At 33.3% G+C, this 21,646-nt stretch overlaps 1 protein-coding gene across 6 annotated transcripts in view; it reads left to right on the top strand.

The window, feature by feature from the left end:
• The window catches only part of LOC139688508 (uncharacterized), a 39,215-nt gene that overhangs the window by 1,451 nt on the left and 16,118 nt on the right, over positions 1-21,646 (top strand). For 5 of the 6 annotated variants that reach the window (XM_071586049.1, XM_071586039.1, XM_071586027.1 and 2 more), the window contains 9 exons: positions 7,354-7,479; positions 10,292-10,403; positions 12,936-13,124; positions 13,441-13,620; positions 14,701-14,873; positions 15,360-15,470; positions 16,584-16,645; positions 19,245-19,304; positions 20,486-20,743. In XM_071586049.1, coding sequence (XP_071442150.1) covers positions 7,354-7,479; positions 10,292-10,403; positions 12,936-13,124; positions 13,441-13,620; positions 14,701-14,873; positions 15,360-15,470; positions 16,584-16,645; positions 19,245-19,304; positions 20,486-20,743 — 1,271 coding nt within the window. Of the gene's footprint in view, positions 1-7,353; positions 7,480-10,291; positions 10,404-12,038; positions 12,136-12,935; positions 13,125-13,440; positions 13,621-14,700; positions 14,874-15,359; positions 15,471-16,583; positions 16,646-19,244; positions 19,305-20,485; positions 20,744-21,646 lie in introns of those variants that run through there. The other variant, XM_071586067.1, reaches the window with a different exon arrangement.

Below are 21,646 nucleotides of genomic sequence, written 5' to 3'. Positions count from 1 at the left end.
ACGACAAAAATTAATCAATAATAATTCTTTTGTTTTGGATCACTCTTTATTGCATGGCTTGTATAGCGTAATGCGTGTATGCCAACATTCGTTGTAATTGCCTTGAAAGGTGAAAGGTTTAACTCCTTTTTCTCATACCTGGCATTAAAATAGATGGTGAACATGCTGTTTAAATTGCTTTTTGGCATACCGTGCGTTTACAATATTATGCAAAAGTGCTTAATATGACCCTTTTCCAGAATATTCCAATGCAATCAACCAGTATTTTTGTCGTGACTTTAGTTTGTCTCATTCAAATAGTATTTTTATTAGTTTCACTGGCCATTTCACATATGAAGCTGTGCATTCATTAATATCTTTATACTGGTAACTTTATTTACGATGTCAACATTAAACCACTATGTAATACATTCTAATATAAATGTCATTAGGAGCATTGCAGGCGTTTTCAACATGTTTCTGTCTTAAAAAATCATATTTGATAATTTACTTGATACTTAAGTCCCTCTTCCTTAATGCAACAAAATGTGCTAATCATGATGGTTGATTGGGTATCAAATTTGCTTTGTGTTTTATTGAGTCGGTTAATAAAAAATCAACTGCTTTAAATGGTAATTATCTACTTGGAAGGAAACTCATATTTAAACATTTCTTTATGATCCATAAAAGTTGCAAATTTGTCAGTTATGAACCTCATTAAAACTTGATACTGTAGTTTTTTGTTAATCTTCTGTTCCTGAATACCCACCACTGTACACTACATTTTACAATAATCAGCAAAATGAATAATGTTCTTTGTTCATCAACATAGAAAGAGTGGCTGGGGACACAATTGTCTAAAACTGTTGAACTGTAAGATTAGCTAAAGAATAATACATTTTGTATGAAGCAGTAGAAGCAACTGATTTTCATAATAATTCACTATTGATTTTCTATGTCTACCCATCCCTCTAAAATTATTTACTCTTTTCCCATTTCTACTTGGTGGTTTGACCCAAAGATTCTCCCAACATTCCTCCCCCACCTTTTTTATTTTATTTTTACCCCAAATACAATTCATATACCCAATATCCCCTGCATTTTGCCAACATCAATGCTAATTGTGGCACGCCCAAGATTCACTGCCTTACTGCCTTGCCTCCACTCTTACTGGATAATCAGTCATGTTTTGGTATAAATAATACTCAACCTACAATTTTTGTGGTGCCATTATCAATTCTACATTGCTCATCTACATTACCATCTCTCACAACAATTATGCTGTGATAAACTCCAATTATTAGCTACAATATATATCTATACTTATATTGAAAGAACTGTGCAGGAATAAGAATGAATATCAATCACTCTTTAAGAGATATGGCAGGAAAATTATTAATCAAAACTGGAGGGATCAGGTAAGATGAAAATAAGTGTAGACAAGTCTATATTCCATGACGGTAGCTAAATGATTAAGATTTTTGCCAAGAGTTTAGATACAGTAATAAATCATGGAGGTGATGTGGTTAGCTTTGGCCCATACTTACATAATGGTGAGATAGATAAAGGATTAAGGAAGATGAAAAGGAGAAAGTAATCAGGGATAGATGACTAGCATGCATGTTTGATTGCTTAAGAATTTAGGAAAATATAAGGAAGAAGATAAAGCAGTGGGTGAATTATTACTTCAGAGATGATCAGTTTTGTTTTAGAAAATGGATGTATATGTATGATGCTATAACAGTAATGAGTTTGCTAGTAAAAATGAGCCTATAGTGTAACTAGACATAGAGTATGTATTGGCATGGTTTGTAGATTTTGAGAAGGTATTTGGCAGAATGAGAGTGGCAAATTTAATACACATTTTACTGTAGACAGGAAGGCACTGGAGAGATTTATCCAAAACTTGGACGTACCTAATATTTTACGGGCATGTGTAGCAAATGGAAGGTCAGGATTGACAGTATTGTGCAGGAGGGTAACAAAGGACTGTCCTTTGTCTCATGTGCTTATCAGCATATACACCGAGGAAAAGTAAGACTCATGGGAATGAAAGGAAGCTGAAGGAAGGAATGAAAGTCTGTAATCAGCTATGTTAATAATGCTGGCCAGTCAGCCCATGAATTTCAGTTATTGTTTGACCCTATCAGTGTGATAGGTTTGGCGCAAGGATCAATGAGAAAAAAGCAGGTAATGTGGTCCTCGCAAATTAATAGATATGATAAGAAGCATTAAAGTTGGAGGGCATAACTAAGAACTGGTAGGACAGTACTACTCAGTCCAATAAATACGTTAACTGAGGTCATAAAAATTTATTTTGCAAAATTTAGTCTACATCAATTTTGTCCCCTTCAAAGTACTCTTCATTCATTGCTATAGACTTTTCCACCTTTTTTCCCACTGTTTAAAGCACCCTTGGAAGTTCTCGGCGGTTAGGCTTTTTAGTTGTCTTCTCGTTTCATGCTTTATTGTGTCCACATCTTGCAATTGATATCCCCTCATCACATTTTTGCATTGTGGTAATAGGAAAAAGTCGCAGGGGGCGAGATCTGGCAAACAAGGAGGATGATCAAGGATGGTGATTAAATTTTTTACCAGAAACCGATGAACAATTAATGCAGCTTAGGCCATATTTTTGCACGCATTTTTTTAACCCAAATGTTCGGTTAAAATAGTGTGCGCTGTTGATTTTCCTAATTTCAGTTTATCAGCTATCATTCAGACAGTTTTTTAATGATTGGTAAGGACGGGGGACCGCATACGATCAATGTTGTCTTCAGAGAAGGTGGTTGAAGGTCGTCTGGGCCTGGCATCATCCATGGCGTCTTGTCAGCCATCTTTAAAATTCTTAATCCACTTGAAAACGGATGTTTTCTTCAGACCATTGTCACCGTAAACAGCTGTCAACATTTCAGTATTTTCTTGAAAACTCTTACCGCACTTCACCAAAAAACTTGATGTTGATTCGTTACTCCATGATTTCATCAATTTCCATTCCACAGTAAAATCAAGGGCAACAGAAACTAGCCTAACTGACACCATAGGCACAGCTCGATGATCCGCCAAGCACCGATGGCTCATTGGGTCTCAGGCTACCAGTGCCGCAAGTGGGCGGGGCTATAGTCCATGTCATGGCTGCCAGATTTCACCAGTTGGTGCATTTATTATACAGACCTCATACACTTCTTTAAGATGTGTTGTAGAAGCAAGGGGGAAAAGTAAGATGGACATTAAAATAAGGATTGCATTAACCGTCTAAAAGAGACCTCGTAAATAAGATTGGTGAAAAATTTTATGTGGAACATTATAATGTACTTCTTGGATACTTGGTTGTTGAGGCAAGATAATAAATATCGATTTGGTGCTTTTGAGACAAGAATGTAGATTAAAAAAGTAAAATGAACAGAACAAAAAAATGAACTTCTAGGTTATGGTTGGTAGGAGAGAATTTGTTGGGCAAAATTTATGTGTGGAAAAATTGATGGAGTGTCAATGTGTATGTGAGGACAAGTGTACATAAAAGACTTAAGCAGGCGTAATACTGGGTCAGCAGCTTCATAGGCAGCAAAAGAATGTGTTCAAAGCAGGAGACTTTGTTTTGGTTTGTATTGAAGTTTATCATGATTCCATCAAAATCCTAGCATGGTGGATAGACCCATAATAATAAAAGTAATGGGTCATAAATATGCTGGGATTGCAAGAAATCTTTTTAAAGGTTTTTTCAGAAGTTAGTGAGAACTGTAACTTCAATGTCCATTATTATTGACTCGTATTGTTAGCCATTGCTGGAATACTTCTCTATTTTGTGCCCTGAATGATAGATTTTAATAGTGAGGGTATAGATAAAACAGCTTATTCTTTGCAATTCACACTGAGCAGTAGATAGAGAGTTATGCATTATGTTATGCTGAAAAATTCCAGCAGCTATATTACATGCCCAGGTATGCCTTTAAATGTTATGAGTTTAAATTTACATTTATTTCATTACTGCATAATCATTTCATTTTCTTCGGTTCAGTTTAACTGTCATAGGGCCAAGAAGCAGGCCAATACAGGCCAAGAAACACTTTTTTTGGTAAATCAAGGTATTATACAGCGTGCGGCAACACGTCTATAAAGACTGTGTATATAAATGCAGGAGGCTTTCAATCCAAACGTCTGCTGACAAAATTGAGTTAAAATACATCACTTTCACATCATTTTTTTGAATTCAGGGTTTCATTATTGCCATAATGATATATTTTATACCAAACTTCCTAGTTAATATTCAGCAAGTTTTGCCCTTCTATCATTAGTATCCAAACATTCACAGTCAAGTATTCAATTTCTGATTGGATATGGTATTGTTCTGCTTTTATGTCACCTATGGGATTTTTAATAAAATAGTTTTTCTCTAGTGAATATTTTAGTTATGCACGTATTTTTAGTGGCTTAACCCATCGTGATCTCTTTAAATGCTTTGCTCTGCACTTAAACCGTTGCAAGATTGAACTTGCTGAAGTCTGTTTCTGTTTTAATGCCATAATTGAACCTTTATTTTTAACGAGGCTTCATTTTTGCAGTATATTTATACATATCAAATCCATTTATCTTCACATGTCATGTTATTTGCATGGCTATTGACATAGACTCCATCAAACAAGTAACATTTCAAAAACTTGACTAACTTCAATGAGAAGTCACTGAATTGAAGTCATAGATGTTTTCTAATAGTTAATCTTATTTGCAAGTGATTGAATATAAAAAGTGAACAATGAAAAACATCTTCCAGCAAAATTCAAGATGATGAAAGTGTTAATTTCAATAATTCATTTATTTATCCGGAGATTTGTTGCATATTCATACATACAAAAATATAGAACATGTCAGATATAAATCTCACTATATACACATATATATACATACACACACAGACATAGATGTGTGTGTACACTACACACACTACCCAGGATATGTGATTTTTGGGTACCAGTTCTTCTGGGGAAACCATAACCGGCACAGGGAAAGGAACTGGCCCCCCTGCTCTGATGTGTGAATGAGTACTGGGTGAACTACCGTCACCTACCGAACCGACCTCTGGATTGATTACAATTTATATTCAAATATATATAGGTTTTCCTGTATGAATTTTTACCTGGCCATTGCATCTCTTTCCTTCTTCTGGCTATGCATACCTTTAAGCATACTGTAAATGCTCTTTTTGACATTTTCTGAATGTACTGCCATACATAGATGAGAGTTAGTTACTTCTCTTTTCTACTTACCCTTACTTTATACTACCTAATGTAAAAAAAATTATAAAATGTATAAATAATTGAAAACACCTTCCTATAGTTATATAATAATACACTGTAAATGACATCCTCATATTAATATATATGTACATGAAAATTGGGTAGGGACAGTATCATTAAATTCCTGCTCATTTGATTCATTTATGCGTTATCCTAGGTTTTGTTTTATCCTATAAATCAAATTAATTTCACTTTTACGACTTTATTTAATTCAGGCATCATTAATGAAAGGAAGCATTCATTTTATAAAAGCTTAAAAGAGTAGAGAATCTATTGAGCATGACTGGAGAAATTTTACTGCAATTTGAGTATATTTGCAATATAGAAGCAGACTGAAACAATTACTTTTTATGTAAATTAAATAGGTTTTTTGCCTTAAGAAGATAAATGATTTTTGCCTTAAGAAGAATTATGCACACCACGAACTTTGATGTCAAAATGAAAAACCAGTAAGGTGTCTCAGCTCTGTTCTGAGCATTATGAAACTTTTCTATCTCAGCAATGAGTTCCATTTTCATTTATTGCAGCAATTAACCATCAAAATTCCATTTCATTCTTTGTTTGCTTTGTTAAGGAAAATATACTTATAAATATATAAATGCAAACACTGAGTTTATGAAATGTTTGTGGATTCTTCAATGACTAACAAATATTTTACCATGCCTTTCCTGAATTGATTTCTTAATCAGCTTATTAAAGAACCACATTTCACTACATACCTTATCAGGCATGTGCACTTTAATGAAGTTAAAATCACCCCAGGTACTACCCTTTTTATGCCTGTAACATCATCATGTAGTGTATCAAATGAACATACTGGAATGGCATGCGATGGAAAAACTGCATTTTGCCTTCTTGTATAAGTCTTGATCCGCTTTGTCTTATGAGTAAATATTCTCTTTCAACTGAGAGATTGTTGTAAACCAATGTTAGTGAAGTTATGAATCATATTTTAACGCCAACCACTTTTGCTTAGCGTCATGGGTTTAATGTTAATTACTGCATTTATTTTTAGCTCCTTAAAATTTGGTTTGTGCATTATGTTGGATATGCACTAATATCTAATGGTATAAATATTGATTTAACTTGTGGAATTCACTAGAGATACCTTAAAGGAGTCAGTCATAGCATTAGTGGAAACTAGTAAGGAAATTTTGGCAGGTATCTGTACAAGAATACCATATCAAGTGTGGTGTCAGGAAAGTATAGCTAAATGATGATATTATGTTCTTGAATTCCTCAGAGTGTTAGTAGAAACGTGCAGAATTATTAATTGTCAAACATTTTATGTAGTCATCAACAACTTTGTTAGAAGCTGGTTTGGATTCTTTTGGTGCCAGTTTCTATGTTTTTCTTATCATTTATTTTTTGTCATTGCAATTTGAAGGGAATGGACAAATGTTTGCAATGATAATTCTTGCATAAGGCTTAGTAGCCATACATGTATGCTTAGAAGAAGTTGAGATGGAGGGAAATTATGGGTACCTAAAGAATTCTCAGTGCACAAAACATAAGTACATACACATTTATTTAAAGCTTTGGAAGAAATGATAAAGAGGTCAGATTGAGTATATTCATCTTTTTGAGGAAATCATGCCTAAACTTACCACAAAGAAAGACTTGGATATCTGTTGCCAAAGCAAAAATATAAAATGTGGGTTGAATGATGGGAAAAGTGTAGCCATGATTTTAAAATAACTTTGTTAAGCAGTTGGCACTGAAATGATACACTCCTGTGGCTTCTAAATTGGCCATATTCTATAAAATGAATATTTGTGAAATATATTACCATTCTTTTAACCTTGGAGAATGTCACAATCCATCCGGTGGTATTTATCATTATGAATAGAACAAGACCTCAGCTTTGGTGTTATTATAACCATGTTTTAACTATAGTTTAAATGATATTTGGGTAAGTGCTGTATGGTTAGGACCATAGGGAAAGTTTTTTATTACAACTTTACTGGAATATTGGTTGTACCAGATACCATTAGATATACAGGTATATCGGTACAAACTATTAGTATCAGTGGAATGAAATTGAATTTACTAAATTTTTATTTTTATCTGTAATTTATAGGTCCATCGAAGAGGTTAATCATTACAGGTCAATGAAGGAGATTACTGTCAAAGGGAATAACATACCACATCCCAATCAGCATTTTGAGGAAGGAAATTTTCCCGATTATGTGATGAATGAAATACGGTAAGCATCACCTAAGCTCCTTATTGTACTGTCTGATAATGGCTAAGGTGAAATGTTTGCCAAAATGCACATATAACATGAAGAAAATATCAAACTTTTGTATTGGACAGTCGTGCACAATGTGCTAAAAATATGCATTTCGTTAAGTAAAGGTAGAAGGTGTTATGGTGAGATTGAGATGATATTAATATGTGTTTAGAAAATAGATTACCATTTACATCAAATTGCATACATAGTCATGTAGATGAGATTAAAAGAGGTTGTCAAAAATAATGTATTTCATAACCCTGTAATAATATGAATTATCCATGATGCATCCATTTGATGGCATCCACTGGTATAAATATATTGATAATAGCAGATGCAGTAAATACGCTTTAATCTAGACTCAAGAAAGTACTTATTAATCCAGAACTTTGATAAATTAAACCCCATAGGGTATTTTTCACCATGATTTTTGATTGCTGACAACTTTGATGACTGTGATACTTAATTCATCAAGCCCATTGAGGAGGATAATGAATAAATTGTCTGTACAGTAAAAGAATTTGGCAAGTGCATGTTATACTGGAGTTATGACTCTATATAGAGTTATGACAAGGAACCAAAAAAACCAAATTGATATTAAGACTTCTTAAGGAAGATATAAAAAAAACCGGTTGATTTTGGACAGTTCACTGTCCTATTTTGACGTAGAAAATTTGTGCAGTATATTGGAATTAAATGAAGGAAACAAAATGTTTCATTTTGCCACTAAATGATACAAATGTTATTTTAGCTAATGGATCATTTAGGAGTCATTATTTATGCAAACCGATTCTTTAGGTAAAAGTTGTATAGCAGGTACTAAAGACAAATGAAAATCCCAATAATTCATTTCCAATGAAATAATCTGTTATGAAAAATGCAAACCAATGCTGTCAGGCCACTATTATTTCAACAGCTTGGTAATTCTGTCTACTGCATCATGTGCTGACGTTGAAAAAGCTTTGATGATCTTAAATGATTTAGCAATGTCGAACAATGGTACTGGTTATTATATTTTAACTGAGGATATTAAAATTTTGAGTATGCTGGAGAAAAGTAACCACCATATTGTGTCATTACTAATGAAAATTATGATAGATTGCTAGAAAGGATCATGATGGTTTTACTATGTTCAGGCTTTGTATCCTGGAGGTATCAGGATTTTTCAGTGGTATCCTGATACATATTAGAGGTATTTTGTTTAGAGAACTTTTATGCCACCTGACAGAATAAAGTTAAACTGCTGACTGCTTGGTGCCTATCGTTAATGGTAGGCCAATGCTGATGGTGGGTTTCTCTCCACCATTTCTCCATTCCCTGGACAATCTAACGGTACCAAATTACCCAATCATCCCTATAGGCACATATTACTCTAACTGTTAGTCACCTCCACTTACAGAAAACAGATAGCTGGCACATTTTTTCTGAAGTTTAAGGTCTAATTTATTAAAATAAAAGCTTCAGTCACCCAATTCTTTATCTTAATTCATGGGAATAGATTAATCAGTAGATGCCATTTTTATAATAGCCAAGTGTGTATAAATATTTGTTTTAAATGTTACCTGCTTTATTTATGCCAAAATTTGTAATATATTTTATTTGAATAGAATTAATAGGAACATATTTAATTGGGATCTTTTCACATATTGAGGCAATAATGGTATAGAGCCCCTAAAATTTTTGGCCAACAAGGGTACACAAGAATAGGAGTGTATCATATGGTGTAATGTTCGTCGAATCCAGGATAGTCCAAATAGACAATATATTCTACACTGCCTCAGGCCCCATATAGTCTAGATTAGTGAAGGTCTTAAAAGAATTAATCTAATCAGACCTGGATTTTCAAAGAAAAAAATGTGCAGTGTCTAGGAAAAGGTTTCGGGAATGACTGTAGTGTTTCAAATAATAAGGAAAGGATTTGAAAAATTTTCTCTTTGAAATAGTACATCAGAAGTTTATTATCAAGCAAAGGGATTTTTCTAGAACTTCATAATATCTGCAATGAAAGGATATCTAAATAACTGTAGCTGTCCATTGCTAATATCCAGCATGTTTCTTGGTGTCACGCCAAAACATCTGTATTTGTTTTTGAAGATACCCAATTTTAGGTTGTAGTTTTGAGCTCCAAAACAATATTTTTGCGAGTAAATGTCAGTGATCCTTGTGTACAAGATAATGATTTATTACATTTCGCTAAATTCATCAATTGGGTGACAGTTACTTCTTGCTAAATCGGTACATTTTAATTGTGATGCAAATTTGGTAAATGGACTCAATAAAGTGAACCTATATTTTCATCTAATGAGTTGTTTCACTCTTAAGTCTTTTGAGTCTTGATTTCCATTTGTTGCATTTGTTACTTGTGATCTTCCTTAGTGCATTTTTATTTTATAATGAGGGTTTTAGTGGTAATTTTAATTATTATTATCAGCATATGGCTTTGACATCCCCATTGTGGTGTTATGGCCATTAACTGTTGTAAGAGTGTGGAGATTTTAAATTATTCTGCAAGATGTGCTAAAGGATATGGGTATGTGTTATTATCTATGATTGGCTTACACTCAAAATACCCACTTTTTAAACATTGTTGTATTGAAAATATAGGAGATTTTACTTCAGCAGTCGATATCTTGTATTTTTGGTAGGGAAAGTTCTTCCAAGTCCTGTGTATACAAAACTTCAAAAATGTGAATCGTGTGACTCTTCTCCTGGTCTGCAAAATGTTGGATTAGAATGATTATACGACCTGTGGGTGTTTAAAATGTTGTAATTTTTCATTTTTCAGGAGACAAGGTTTCCTTGAGCCAACTGCAATCCAAGCCCAGGGGTGGCCCATTGCTTTAAGTGGAAGAGATATGGTTGGAATTGCTCAAACTGGGTCAGGGAAAACATTAGCCGTGAGTACTACTCAGGAATGTTCTGTAATGTTTTCATGTTTGTGATGTAATTCAGTATGTTCATAATCAATTACTTATTTCATAATTGTATTAAGCATAAGAGCTTTCAAAAAATGTTTGCCCTGCCAGTCAATTGATCATGAGTTCTGTTATTAATGCTCTTGATATTTTAGTTGGTTGAAGCATTTAAAGCAAATGACACATTGGTACTCATTATTTTTTGTTGAAATTAATTTCATTTACATCTTGGTCAAGAACCCACAAAACTGTTATTTTATATGCATACTGTGGGAAGTAACAGCTCAATTTGGAAGAAACTAAGCACAATCTCCAAGGTATCATTTGTACAAAATTCTTATTAATTGGTACTCTTTTTTACATATTTTTTAGGGTCTATGGAAAAAGGCCATATGCAATTGTAGTGCTGTACGAGTGCCCTTTTATAACTTTTGAAACCATGTGCTGATTTCAACCAAATTTGGTGAAAAGGGGGTTTGAGGTGATTTGAATGCTGGAAAACCATAGGCAATAATCTCCTCGAAACCACCAATGGAGTTTTTATGTAGTTATGAGTGCATATGAAAAATAACATGTGTATAAATTTATATATGTATAATAGTGATCCAAATTCAAACTCCTACTCTGCCAATGATGTAACATTGCATGAAATTATGTAGCATAAATTGGTTATATTTAGGTATGTAATCAGATATTATAAGGGTAATCCATTACTGGTGAACCTGAACTTTAGAGCGTTATCCCACTCTAAATTTGAGGATACTTGATTCATTGATGTTAGTCCCTAGCATAGCAGATTATGCCTTTTTTCTCTCTGCTTGCAGAAGGAACTCAATATGTCCAAGTTGCTGATGTCCTTCTTATTCACGCGGCTGTTAGTTCTAGGGAAACAATTAAAATTGACCAGTGAGAAACCATTTATGTTTTTAAGAATCTTGATAACATAAAAGTATTACGTTAATTCAATATAAACTACAGTAATGTAGGTACTTGGAGGCTAGTGTGATTTCCTTGGCGAGTTTAGAGTTCTTCTTGTATTAAGTTAAGCCTGTGTATTTCATATTCTAGGCTGGAAGGTCAGTTGATTTCTGTTCTATTTGTGGTTTCCCAGATAAGTCTGTTACCAAAGTAATCATAGTTTGGATAAAGTTGGGGATGTCCAGAAGTGTCTTTGGATTCTGAATCCTTGAAACTAGCCATAGCTAAGTGCTCTATCCTCTTCAAGTGATCATGTTACCAGCATTGGAGATGAATCCACGAAATAATATCTATACCAACTCCCGACCAAACCCAAGTTCCCAAACCAACATAGAAAACAAAAATTTCGGAAAAAAAGTCTTCATTTTTCAGCATAATCTCCTATAAGCTCTAACTATGAGTAAAGTATTCTTCAAAAATGAGATTTTTGAAATTACTGCTAGTTGATAGACTTCATTTCACATGCTTTTATGTTATGAAGAAACATCAACTTAGGGTTTGTATGCACATAATATTTTTGAAAAGTTCATGCCAATCACATTTCCCTATTCTTTAATATACACCAAGCAGTATATTTTTAGCTTATTCATTGTAAATTATTGCATTCAGTGCCATACATTTTTAGATTTATCGTTCAGAAAAAAGTCCCAATGGTTTGCACCTACATCTCACACTTAGGTAGGTGCAGGATAATCTTCTGATGCTATGTGCCAGTACCTGCTACTGCCCTTCCAAAGTAAGTTGCTAGTCAGCAGAGAACATTACACCTTAATATAGGCTGAGGTCATTTAAGCTAAAATTATTGATGTTAAGTTGAAGATAAAACTGAATCATTACAGCTAGAAAGTCATAAATATTTTAAAAAATACTTTGTCTGCACTGTGGAAAAGTTGGTGATTTTATTCTTATTATCACTGTTAGGTTAGGCTATGGGGTTGTTTTACAATCAGTCATGTATGTTAGTTATTTACTGGTATATTACTTCAAAGATGATGAGGCAAAATTTTCAGTTATAGCCCTAAAACTCAAAACAATAAAGTCTTTTTCTGGAATTCATGAAGAAATTTCTTTATTTTGGATAAAGACAAAGAAAGACAATTAGTGCAATTGTTGGTATTTCATGTATAGTATTCCTTATTTTGATTAACATTATTCCCTTTGCGCTTATTTATGATGCAACACTCTTAATTTAGCTATTCATTGAAGCCAGAATTTTGAAAATCACTTTGCTTAAACATTGTCTCAGCAGCAGTAAATGAGGTTCCACTCATTTTGTTAGGCAGTTTCAATATGACATTCATGAGTTATTTCTAAGAATTTGCCTTGTAGAATTGATATTGCCAAATTTTGTGGCAGTAGTAATGTATGTCGTGTAGTAAGTAAATACCTATAATCATGAGCATTATTTTTCATGAATAATAATTCTGACAGAACAATGTAATGGAAATTTTTCTTTGTATATTCATATTATTCTTTGTGTATCTATATTGTAAAATTATGAAAGTGCAATAGTTAATATAAATTTTAAATTTTCAGTATATACTTCCTGCAACGGTCCATATTAATCATCAAAAGCAGTTAAGCAGAGGAGAAGGTCCAATAGTTCTCATTTTAGCTCCAACTAGGGAATTAGCACAGCAGATTCAGCAGGTGGCTAGAGACTTTGGTGCTTCCTCTTATATAAGGAACACCTGTGTTTTTGGAGGAGCACCCAAAGGACCCCAGGTAATACTCTGAACATCTCAGTTTTTTGTATGGATATTTTTACTATATAGGCGTCCAACTAATAGGTCAATATCCTGAGTTGTACGTGTTCCTTATGCTCCTCCCTCTACCTTGATTTCCTTTTGCTAGTCTTCAGCACCCTAATGCAATGCAGTATCTGCCACATCCACTTCTTTCTCCTTCAAATTTCTCTCTATAACCTTTTCACTTCCACTACCTTGCATTTAACTTAATCACTTATTTTACTTTCTGTCCTTATTCTCAACACCTACATCTCAAATGCTGATTTATGTTATTCTCATTGGTTTACTTGTAGGCCAGAGACTTGGAACGGGGAGTGGAAATTGTAATTGCAACCCCTGGGCGCCTTATTGATTTCCTGGAAAGAGGAACCACCAATCTTCGGCGTTGTACTTACCTTGTGTTAGATGAGGCTGACCGCATGCTGGACATGGGTTTTGAACCTCAGATACGGAAAATTGTAGAGCAAATTAGGGTAAGACAGCTTTTCTATTCTTGTCTGGTAGATTATATGGCAAATCATTGAATAAAGCATTCTATTTTGAATATTAGACTTAGAATATTATTATTGTTGTAGCTTTGAGATAAGCATTTTTAATTTAAAACATTTTATAAGTACAATTCATTTAGGTTGCTTTTAAAGGATTTCCTTCTGGGTTAATAAAAATGTGGTGATTTTTGATGAATGTTATTAAAGTCCTATATTCAAAGTGCAAATCCTAGTCCTATGTATTAAATTATTAATTTCAAATGCCCATTTATATTTTATCATGTGATTTTGATTTGCATCAAAACCTAGTTTAAAAAAGTGTGAAAAATTTAGGTTAGTATATAAAAGTATATTTTGATGTGTTCACAATTAAATATCTCTCATGGTTTTATTTAATTTAAGAGTGTAAACACCAATTTATGTGAATTTGTGCAATGAATGTAAATATACTTGATGTGAGAAGTACTTAACATCCCAATTCAACATAACTGCTCATAATTTTTAACTTTGAAGGCCAAAAGGAATGAATATTTGTTTTTTTTTCTTTGTCCATTTTAATGTTTTATCTCAAAATTTATGGTATAGTTAATGTTTATTTATCATTATTTATGACTACTCACTAGATTTGAGAAAAACGGACTGCAATGTAAAAGTAGTTGTTCCTTGTAATAAGTAGCATGTGATCTTGTCTCATGTCCTCAAATTTAAAACTGCTATGATAATTTTTAAACTTTGAGCTCTGCATTCACCTATAAAATTAACCTTGGGCCGGTACCCTTAAATGCTTTATTAATATCCAGTTAATGACTTCTGTTACCTGTGATAGGATTCTTCCCTGTCAGAAATGCATGAGGAATAATAATAAATCATGATTAAATTTAATGTGTGAATGCTCTGTAACAACTGCTAGTTATATAGATATTCACATCCATCCTTAATGATGTTACATTATTTTTGTGAGCACTATTTGGAACTCCCTTGGAAGAGCCTGCCATGTCAGATCCTTAATGTGAATTAATTGTCACCTAAAAGTGAATGTCTCTTGAATTATATTTCGATCTGCAGCCAGATCGGCAGACATTGATGTGGTCAGCAACTTGGCCCAAAGAGGTGCAGGCACTAGCTGAAGATTTTCTTAAAGACTACATCCAAATCAACATTGGGTCATTGCAACTTGCAGCCAATCATAATATCTTGCAAATTGTTGATGTTTGCCAGGAACATGAAAAGCAAACCAAGTAAGTAGTTATTAATAGTCCTACTTAGACTAGTAATCAGTTCTTCATCATATTAGTGGCATGAGGGGCATATAATGGATGATTGCCTCTCTTTACAGCCTTATATTGTGTACCAGCAAGTCTTCTTATAAAAATCACTATAGCATTTTACAAAAGTCTGTGTTGGAGAGTAAATGGAAACCTAGACATTGGATCGTGAATATTAATGCTCATTAATAATGATAACATGTCTTTCTTTTGTTCTTTGTTGTACTGGTAACATGAAAGGCACACAAAGGATGACTACCTCTCATAATGGATGATCTTGTTCTGGTTGCCCACTGAACCCTAAAGCATAAAAAAAACCTTAATCTATGTTTATTAGTGTAGTTAATGTATATCTTTCAAGGAACCAAGAATGCAAATTCTTTTGACAGTTGACTTGAGAAAAATTCAATGCATTTTATATATGTGATACTTATTTTTACATTTTTTTTTATCATAAAGGCTTTCAAAACTTCTGAGAGAAATTAGCACTGAAAGAGTTTGGAAGACTATAATATTTGTGGAAACTAAGAAGAAGGTGGATGACATCACCAAGTCCATTAGACGTGAAGGGTAAGGCTGAATTATAAAATCATTCATTATAGCTATTGCTCAGGATTTTAATGGTATACATAATACTGAGTATTTCAGGAATACTAAATATCAGGAACCTTAAATGGTGACTCCTCATGACTTTCTCAATACATGATGTAGGAAAGGTATTCTTGTCATGCAAGTATTAGATGTTTAGATCTTAATGAAAATGCATTTTTTGAGGTCCTCTGAACACACAGTGGCATCTGTCTGTGAGTGATTTTGTTGGTAAAATGTGTAACATTGAGGGGACAGTAGCTCATTAGCTTTTCACATAGGCTCCAAAAAATTTTGTATTTAACATTATTGATGTGTGTACCTGTATTGATTATATTTTGACCATTTTGTGTAGACCTGACTGTGGAAATTTACTTATTTTTGCTGATCACCAAACCAGTTTGGTATTGGTAGACTGCTATAATATCTTACATTATTATCAAATTTACATTATTGTTTAAATATCTGTTATCGTTTGTTGATCCTTTCACTTTATCAAGGGTTTAATGATGGAGGATAGTTCTTCTAGAAAGTATAATCATTAATTTTGGAATATCCATGTTGCACTTACAAAACTGCAACTGCAAGTAAAGAGCTGAAAAAAAAGTTTTTTCAGTTCTTTTGTTTCCTCAATGCATTTTGATCTCCGTATTGCTTTTCATTCTTCAATGTTTAATTATATTTTCAAGCTGCTGTCATAATTTACTACTGGTAGCATGTTTTGTCCATAATCTTTCTCTGTAATTGAAGATAATTAAGTAATTTATTTCTCATAATTCTTTGTAAAATCCACTAAATCCCACCTATGAAGATAAAATCCTTATGCCATTGACGTAGCATATATATCCAAATCAAAGTTTATTAGGTATATACTATTAAGAAATATTTGAAATTTAAAAATAATTCACAACTTATCATGTTAATAGGGTTAAAGGTTACAAACATTCAAGCTTGTACTTTCATTATTTGTGCTAAATGAATTCAATTAGTATTGGTAATATGATATGAATTTTTGCTTTAATACATGCATTTATTATGCCATTTGGATGACTATAGCTATTTGGAATCTTGTATTGATATCACACTCATTTTCAGTTGGCCTGCTATGAGCATTCATGGAGACAAGTCTCAGCCAGAAAGGGATCATGTTCTTTCTGGTGAGGGAAATTTTACTAAATATTATTTTTTCCTCTTAATTATACATGATTATCATGTAAGAAGTTATTAACTGTAGTTTTTGATAAAATTAATTTCTTTACCAACCTTTTCTGTTTTTAAGGTCACCTCCATAAAAATAAGTGAATTACAAGGTCTGTCCCAAAAGTAGTAGAACTCGGTCTATTAAAAATATTTATTGCCAGGATTGATACATTCACTCAAAATTCTTCAAAGTAGCACCCTTATGCATCCACATGCTGCTCCGTCGTCACGGCCTGTTTTAACACTTCCACATAGCCATGGTGACATCCTTTCAGCACAGATTTGAGGCGGGGGAGGAAGAAGAAGTCTATTGGGGCGTTGTCTAAAAAATTTGGGTCGTCACTCGCATGGTCGACAAGCACTTGCGGATCCATGTGCAAGTTTCCTTTGGTTCATCCAAGAGTACTCGCGGCACCAACTTTGCGCACGCCTTTCTCTTTCCTATGAAACAATTTGTGCCACTCCTAAACAACTAGTCTACCCATGGGGTCATCTCCTTAAGTTGCCTTGAGCATGTCATGAGTTTCTTTCCCTGTTTTGCCCAGTTTCACGCAAAATATGATGACGAGGGCTTTTCCAATAACTGGTTCATGACAGAGCGTAACGAGGTCATGTTATAGAGGCTATACAAATGAATGATCAGCAAAGGCAGGGAGCCAACTGCCACTGGCCTCCAGCCTTTCCTGAGACTCCCCTCCCTCGAACCCAGCCAGAGAAACCATCACCCATGGGAAAAAATTAGTCCTACTCCAATTAGGAAAGATCTTGTATTTTATGACACAGTGGAATCCTTATGTAATGAGAACCTAAAAATTTGGTATGTTATTGGCAGAGTTACATAAACCCCTGTAGGGAAATAGTCCATGGTTAATTTGTCCAATATTCAAAACATTCTTTACATATAAGCGGGAACCATGATAAACAAAGCTTGGTGGATAAGGGAAACCTCTTTGTCAAGTCATGTTTTTTGCTATTCATTCCTGCTGACTGTTTTTAAAATTATTTCATGATTGGTATGATGGCGTGCTATCATGTTTCGATCACTCAAATGTTTTATTAAATCAATTTCAACTTAAGATCTTCATTTAAAAACTGTTTCTTTACATCTATCATTTCTTAGCTGTAATATACAAGTAATATTTCCATTTCTTGTTAGTAAACATAAATGGTTATAGTTCTAGAAAGTGGTTATAAAAAATCACGAAACACAAAAAGGTAAGGTCACTCAAAAGATTTTTGCAGTTGGAACAAACATACATGTGGTGTCATTAAAGTGTCCTATGATCTCACAAGTATTATATTCATGTTTGGAAGTACCAACACGAGGAATTTCTTCTTTCAGTAATGGGCAGAATATACTTGATTACTAGATTTGTGATATTTTGGACCATATGGATATCTTGGGTCAATATTCTCTAATATTTTTGGAAACATAGTTATGAGTTTTTGTTCTTGTCATGTTAACAGTTAGCAAGTGCATTTTAATGACAAAAATAATTTATAGTCTGGAAATGTATGAAAATTTGTTCATTTCAAACTTTCATAGGAATAAGATGAGGGTATGTCAAACGAATTCCTTCCTTAAAAAATCTTGCCTACCAGGCAAACCCAAAGAGGCTTTCAATATATCCCACTTGTATTTTAATAATCCCTATGTAATTTCAACGTCACTGCTACATGTTTAAGTATATGAAAATGCTAATTTCTCCCAGCATATCTTGAAATAGTGAACTATGAAGGGTGTTGTTGGCTGGGTTGGGTAGCTTTGACACTTGCCAAAAGAATCCTGGTCCTAAAGACCTATTATATTCGGGAAAATGCTGTGGCACTTTATTCATAAATAATACACTACATCTACATCTACTTAATACCCCGCAAGCCGCCGCAAGGGCGTGTGGCGGGGGGTGTTAGGTCACCAACCGTAAAAAGGAAAAATACCACATGCCAAAAAAACAACACTAAAGAGTGAATTATTCTTGGTGCATAGTAATAGTCTGTTATTTCAAACATGATCAGATCTTGTTATTAGGAATTTATCAAGACTTAATGTGTGTGCAGGGGTTAATAAACACTGCGAAAGGATTCAAAAACCTTCAAAAAATGTGACAATCATATGAAAAAATAATTGTTTTTTGAGTAGAAATTTCAACTTTCAATTAAACAGAGTAAAGTTCAAAGTAATTTTCATTATCCCCCAGCATCATTTATTTTGTGATTCTAAATTTATTTCAAATACTCTTAAAATAAATATCTAACTAAATAAATTAGCTTAGTGTGCAAATCATTCTTTAAAAGCAAGAAGCAGAAATTAAAAATGGCACAGAATTGCTTGAACAGTGAATTGGCTCAATATGTATTTTGCTTCTTTTATATTTTTTTAAATGCAATCTTTCATTTTTTTCTTTTTACTGGTTTGTCACAAGTTTTTCCTCCAGATTGTTTGATCCCTCTCCCTGCATAGTATTTGTGTCAGATTTACATGTTAGATGTTGGTAAGTTATGTATTTGTTTGTATTGTCAGTAAGCAAATGCATTTTGAAATTTAATTTTTTTCAGAGTTCCGCACTGGGAAATCTCCAATACTTGTAGCTACAGACGTTGCTGCTCGAGGCCTTGGTGAGTAGATGAGAGACCAAAATTCTATGTCAACTTAAAGCAAAATGTCATTACTGACTCGGTTTCATAGATTGGATTCAATTGAATGCATTTCTTCATCAATAATTAATAAAATGTTAAGATATCAACAGAATTTTATTTTTTTAATGAAAAACAACCATTTTGTAATGGAAATGCCTACTAACTACATAAATTTTGTACTTTGGAAGTACAAAAAAAGGTAGATTTTGTAAAGTTATGCTACTATTGTCGTACTAAGAAAATAGTTTTCATGGCATTGATATTTTTATTTTGCCATTCCACCTTAGAGTTTTTGTTTCTGGAGATAGAAGGTTGTTGTTCTCGACTTCATTTTAGCTTTAGGTTCAGGAATGTTTCAGTACCCATAAAATTTGCCTAAATTCTCAATAGTGATAGAGTTTGACGCTGATATCATGTATTTGCTTGCCTTTAAAGGAGATCTTGGAATACTAAGGGGTAATAATGTAAGTGAAACAATAATGGGAAAGTATTTATTGTACAAAAATTTTTAATTTGAAACATTAAATACTGTTGACAATTCTTTATTTTCTAAAATTAATAACTTTTAAGAAAGCCAAAGATTTAGAACTTTTATTTTTTTTAAATTTGTTGAAGTTTAAAGAATTAAATTATGCTAATGATTGTTATTTTACTAAAATTTTGAGGTGATAGAAAGAGCAGCCACAATATACTCGCAGATAATCCAGAATTTACTGTATTTAAATTCTAGTTTGTACATTTCTGTTACTAAATGGAATCTTTTTTAACAGTGTTTGTGAGAGAGACATATGCACCATGAGAAACATCAGTAACAACGTTCACACTTTGTATTCATTTTCCAAGTAATTTTTCTGTTTTACCAAGATTTTTTAACCAAATTTACCATTAATTTTGCTACTTCAAGAAGTGTCATTGAAAAATTAAAGCTAGTTAATTGATTTATTGCATGAAAAAATGTCATCTAAGAATGAAAACATTGGTCTTTTCTCAGACAAGTTCCTTTGGTGCGCAGACAATTGATGAATGAGGAATGTTGGCTTTCAGGATGACTTCCTCTCAAGAAAAGGATATTTTAAGGGCTTTGAATTTGGTTTTTGTTATGTATTTACGATTGTTGAGTTTGATGTAGGTTTCTCATTAGATGTTGCATTCACTTATAGATGTTGAGGATGTGAAGTTTGTTATCAACTTTGACTATCCCTCCTCATCAGAAGACTATATCCATAGAATTGGTCGCACCGGGAGATGTCAGCAGTCTGGAACTGCATATGCTTTCTTCACTACAAACAATGCAAAACAAGCGCGTGAATTGGTTGCAGTACTTGAAGAGGCCAAACAAGATATCAATCCAAAGCTAAGTGAGATGGCAGCAGCAATGTCCATTCACACGCGCAATGGCTTTGGAGGGCCGAGGAATGGTAGGGTTCCCTGTTTTGATATATTTTGTTTATTATTATTTCAATAATATTTTCAATAATCTTTTCAATGATTATTTCACTCATTCCCAATAAAAGTAATTGATGTACTCATGGTATTACTGCTTCCACATAATGAAGGAAAATTAAAATGATTACATTTTTTCCCTTGTAAAAATTAATAGAAATGAGTCAAAATTTCACCATTCAATGCTTTAACACACTCATATACTCATACATATTCAAATACCTGCCCAAGTGTGAAACATATTGATCGGGATATAAATATAGGGAAAAGGGATGTTAGCAAACCAGGATGAACACAAGTATAGTTGGGGAAAGCGGAAGGGTATGGATTCCAAGCCGAAAAAAAAGTTTTCTTGAACTATGAACTTTCAACTTGCCGAACTGATGCATTTAGCTATCTCGGAAACATAATTTCCACTGAAATCCTCAGGATTTTATGCAATCAAGTGCCCCAATTGTTTGGCCAAGATATAGCACTCGGGAGCTGTTTCATCCACTTTTAGAGGAATGGATATGCACTCAAATGGGAAGGAAGGATAAGAGGGAATGAAGTTCTTACAAACTGGTCCACCACATTTCACATGAATTGACATGTGTAAAATCAATACTTGACTGAATGTTGACTGCAAGTTCTATTGATAAGAACAATTTTATGACAAAAATTTTGAAAAATGTAGCAATAGCAGTCACACATTTGAATAAATATACTTCATGTAAAACATGGAATGCAACGTATGTAGTGAAAGCAATTCAGGAGAATTTTACTGTTGAAGTTATTATATTAAGTTTTATTTGAGAAAACATAAGTTTAGCTGGGGAGAACATTTCTGAGTTCCATAAATATAGTTTGTATAAGATCAGATATCATAGTTATTGGTT

Source organism: Hetaerina americana, unplaced genomic scaffold (genome assembly GCF_022747635.1).
Source record: "Hetaerina americana unplaced genomic scaffold, ioHetAmer1.1.p SCAF_1, whole genome shotgun sequence".
Lineage (NCBI taxonomy): Eukaryota > Metazoa > Arthropoda > Insecta > Odonata > Calopterygidae > Hetaerina > Hetaerina americana.
This window is presented reverse-complemented; position numbering and strand designations above follow the sequence as displayed.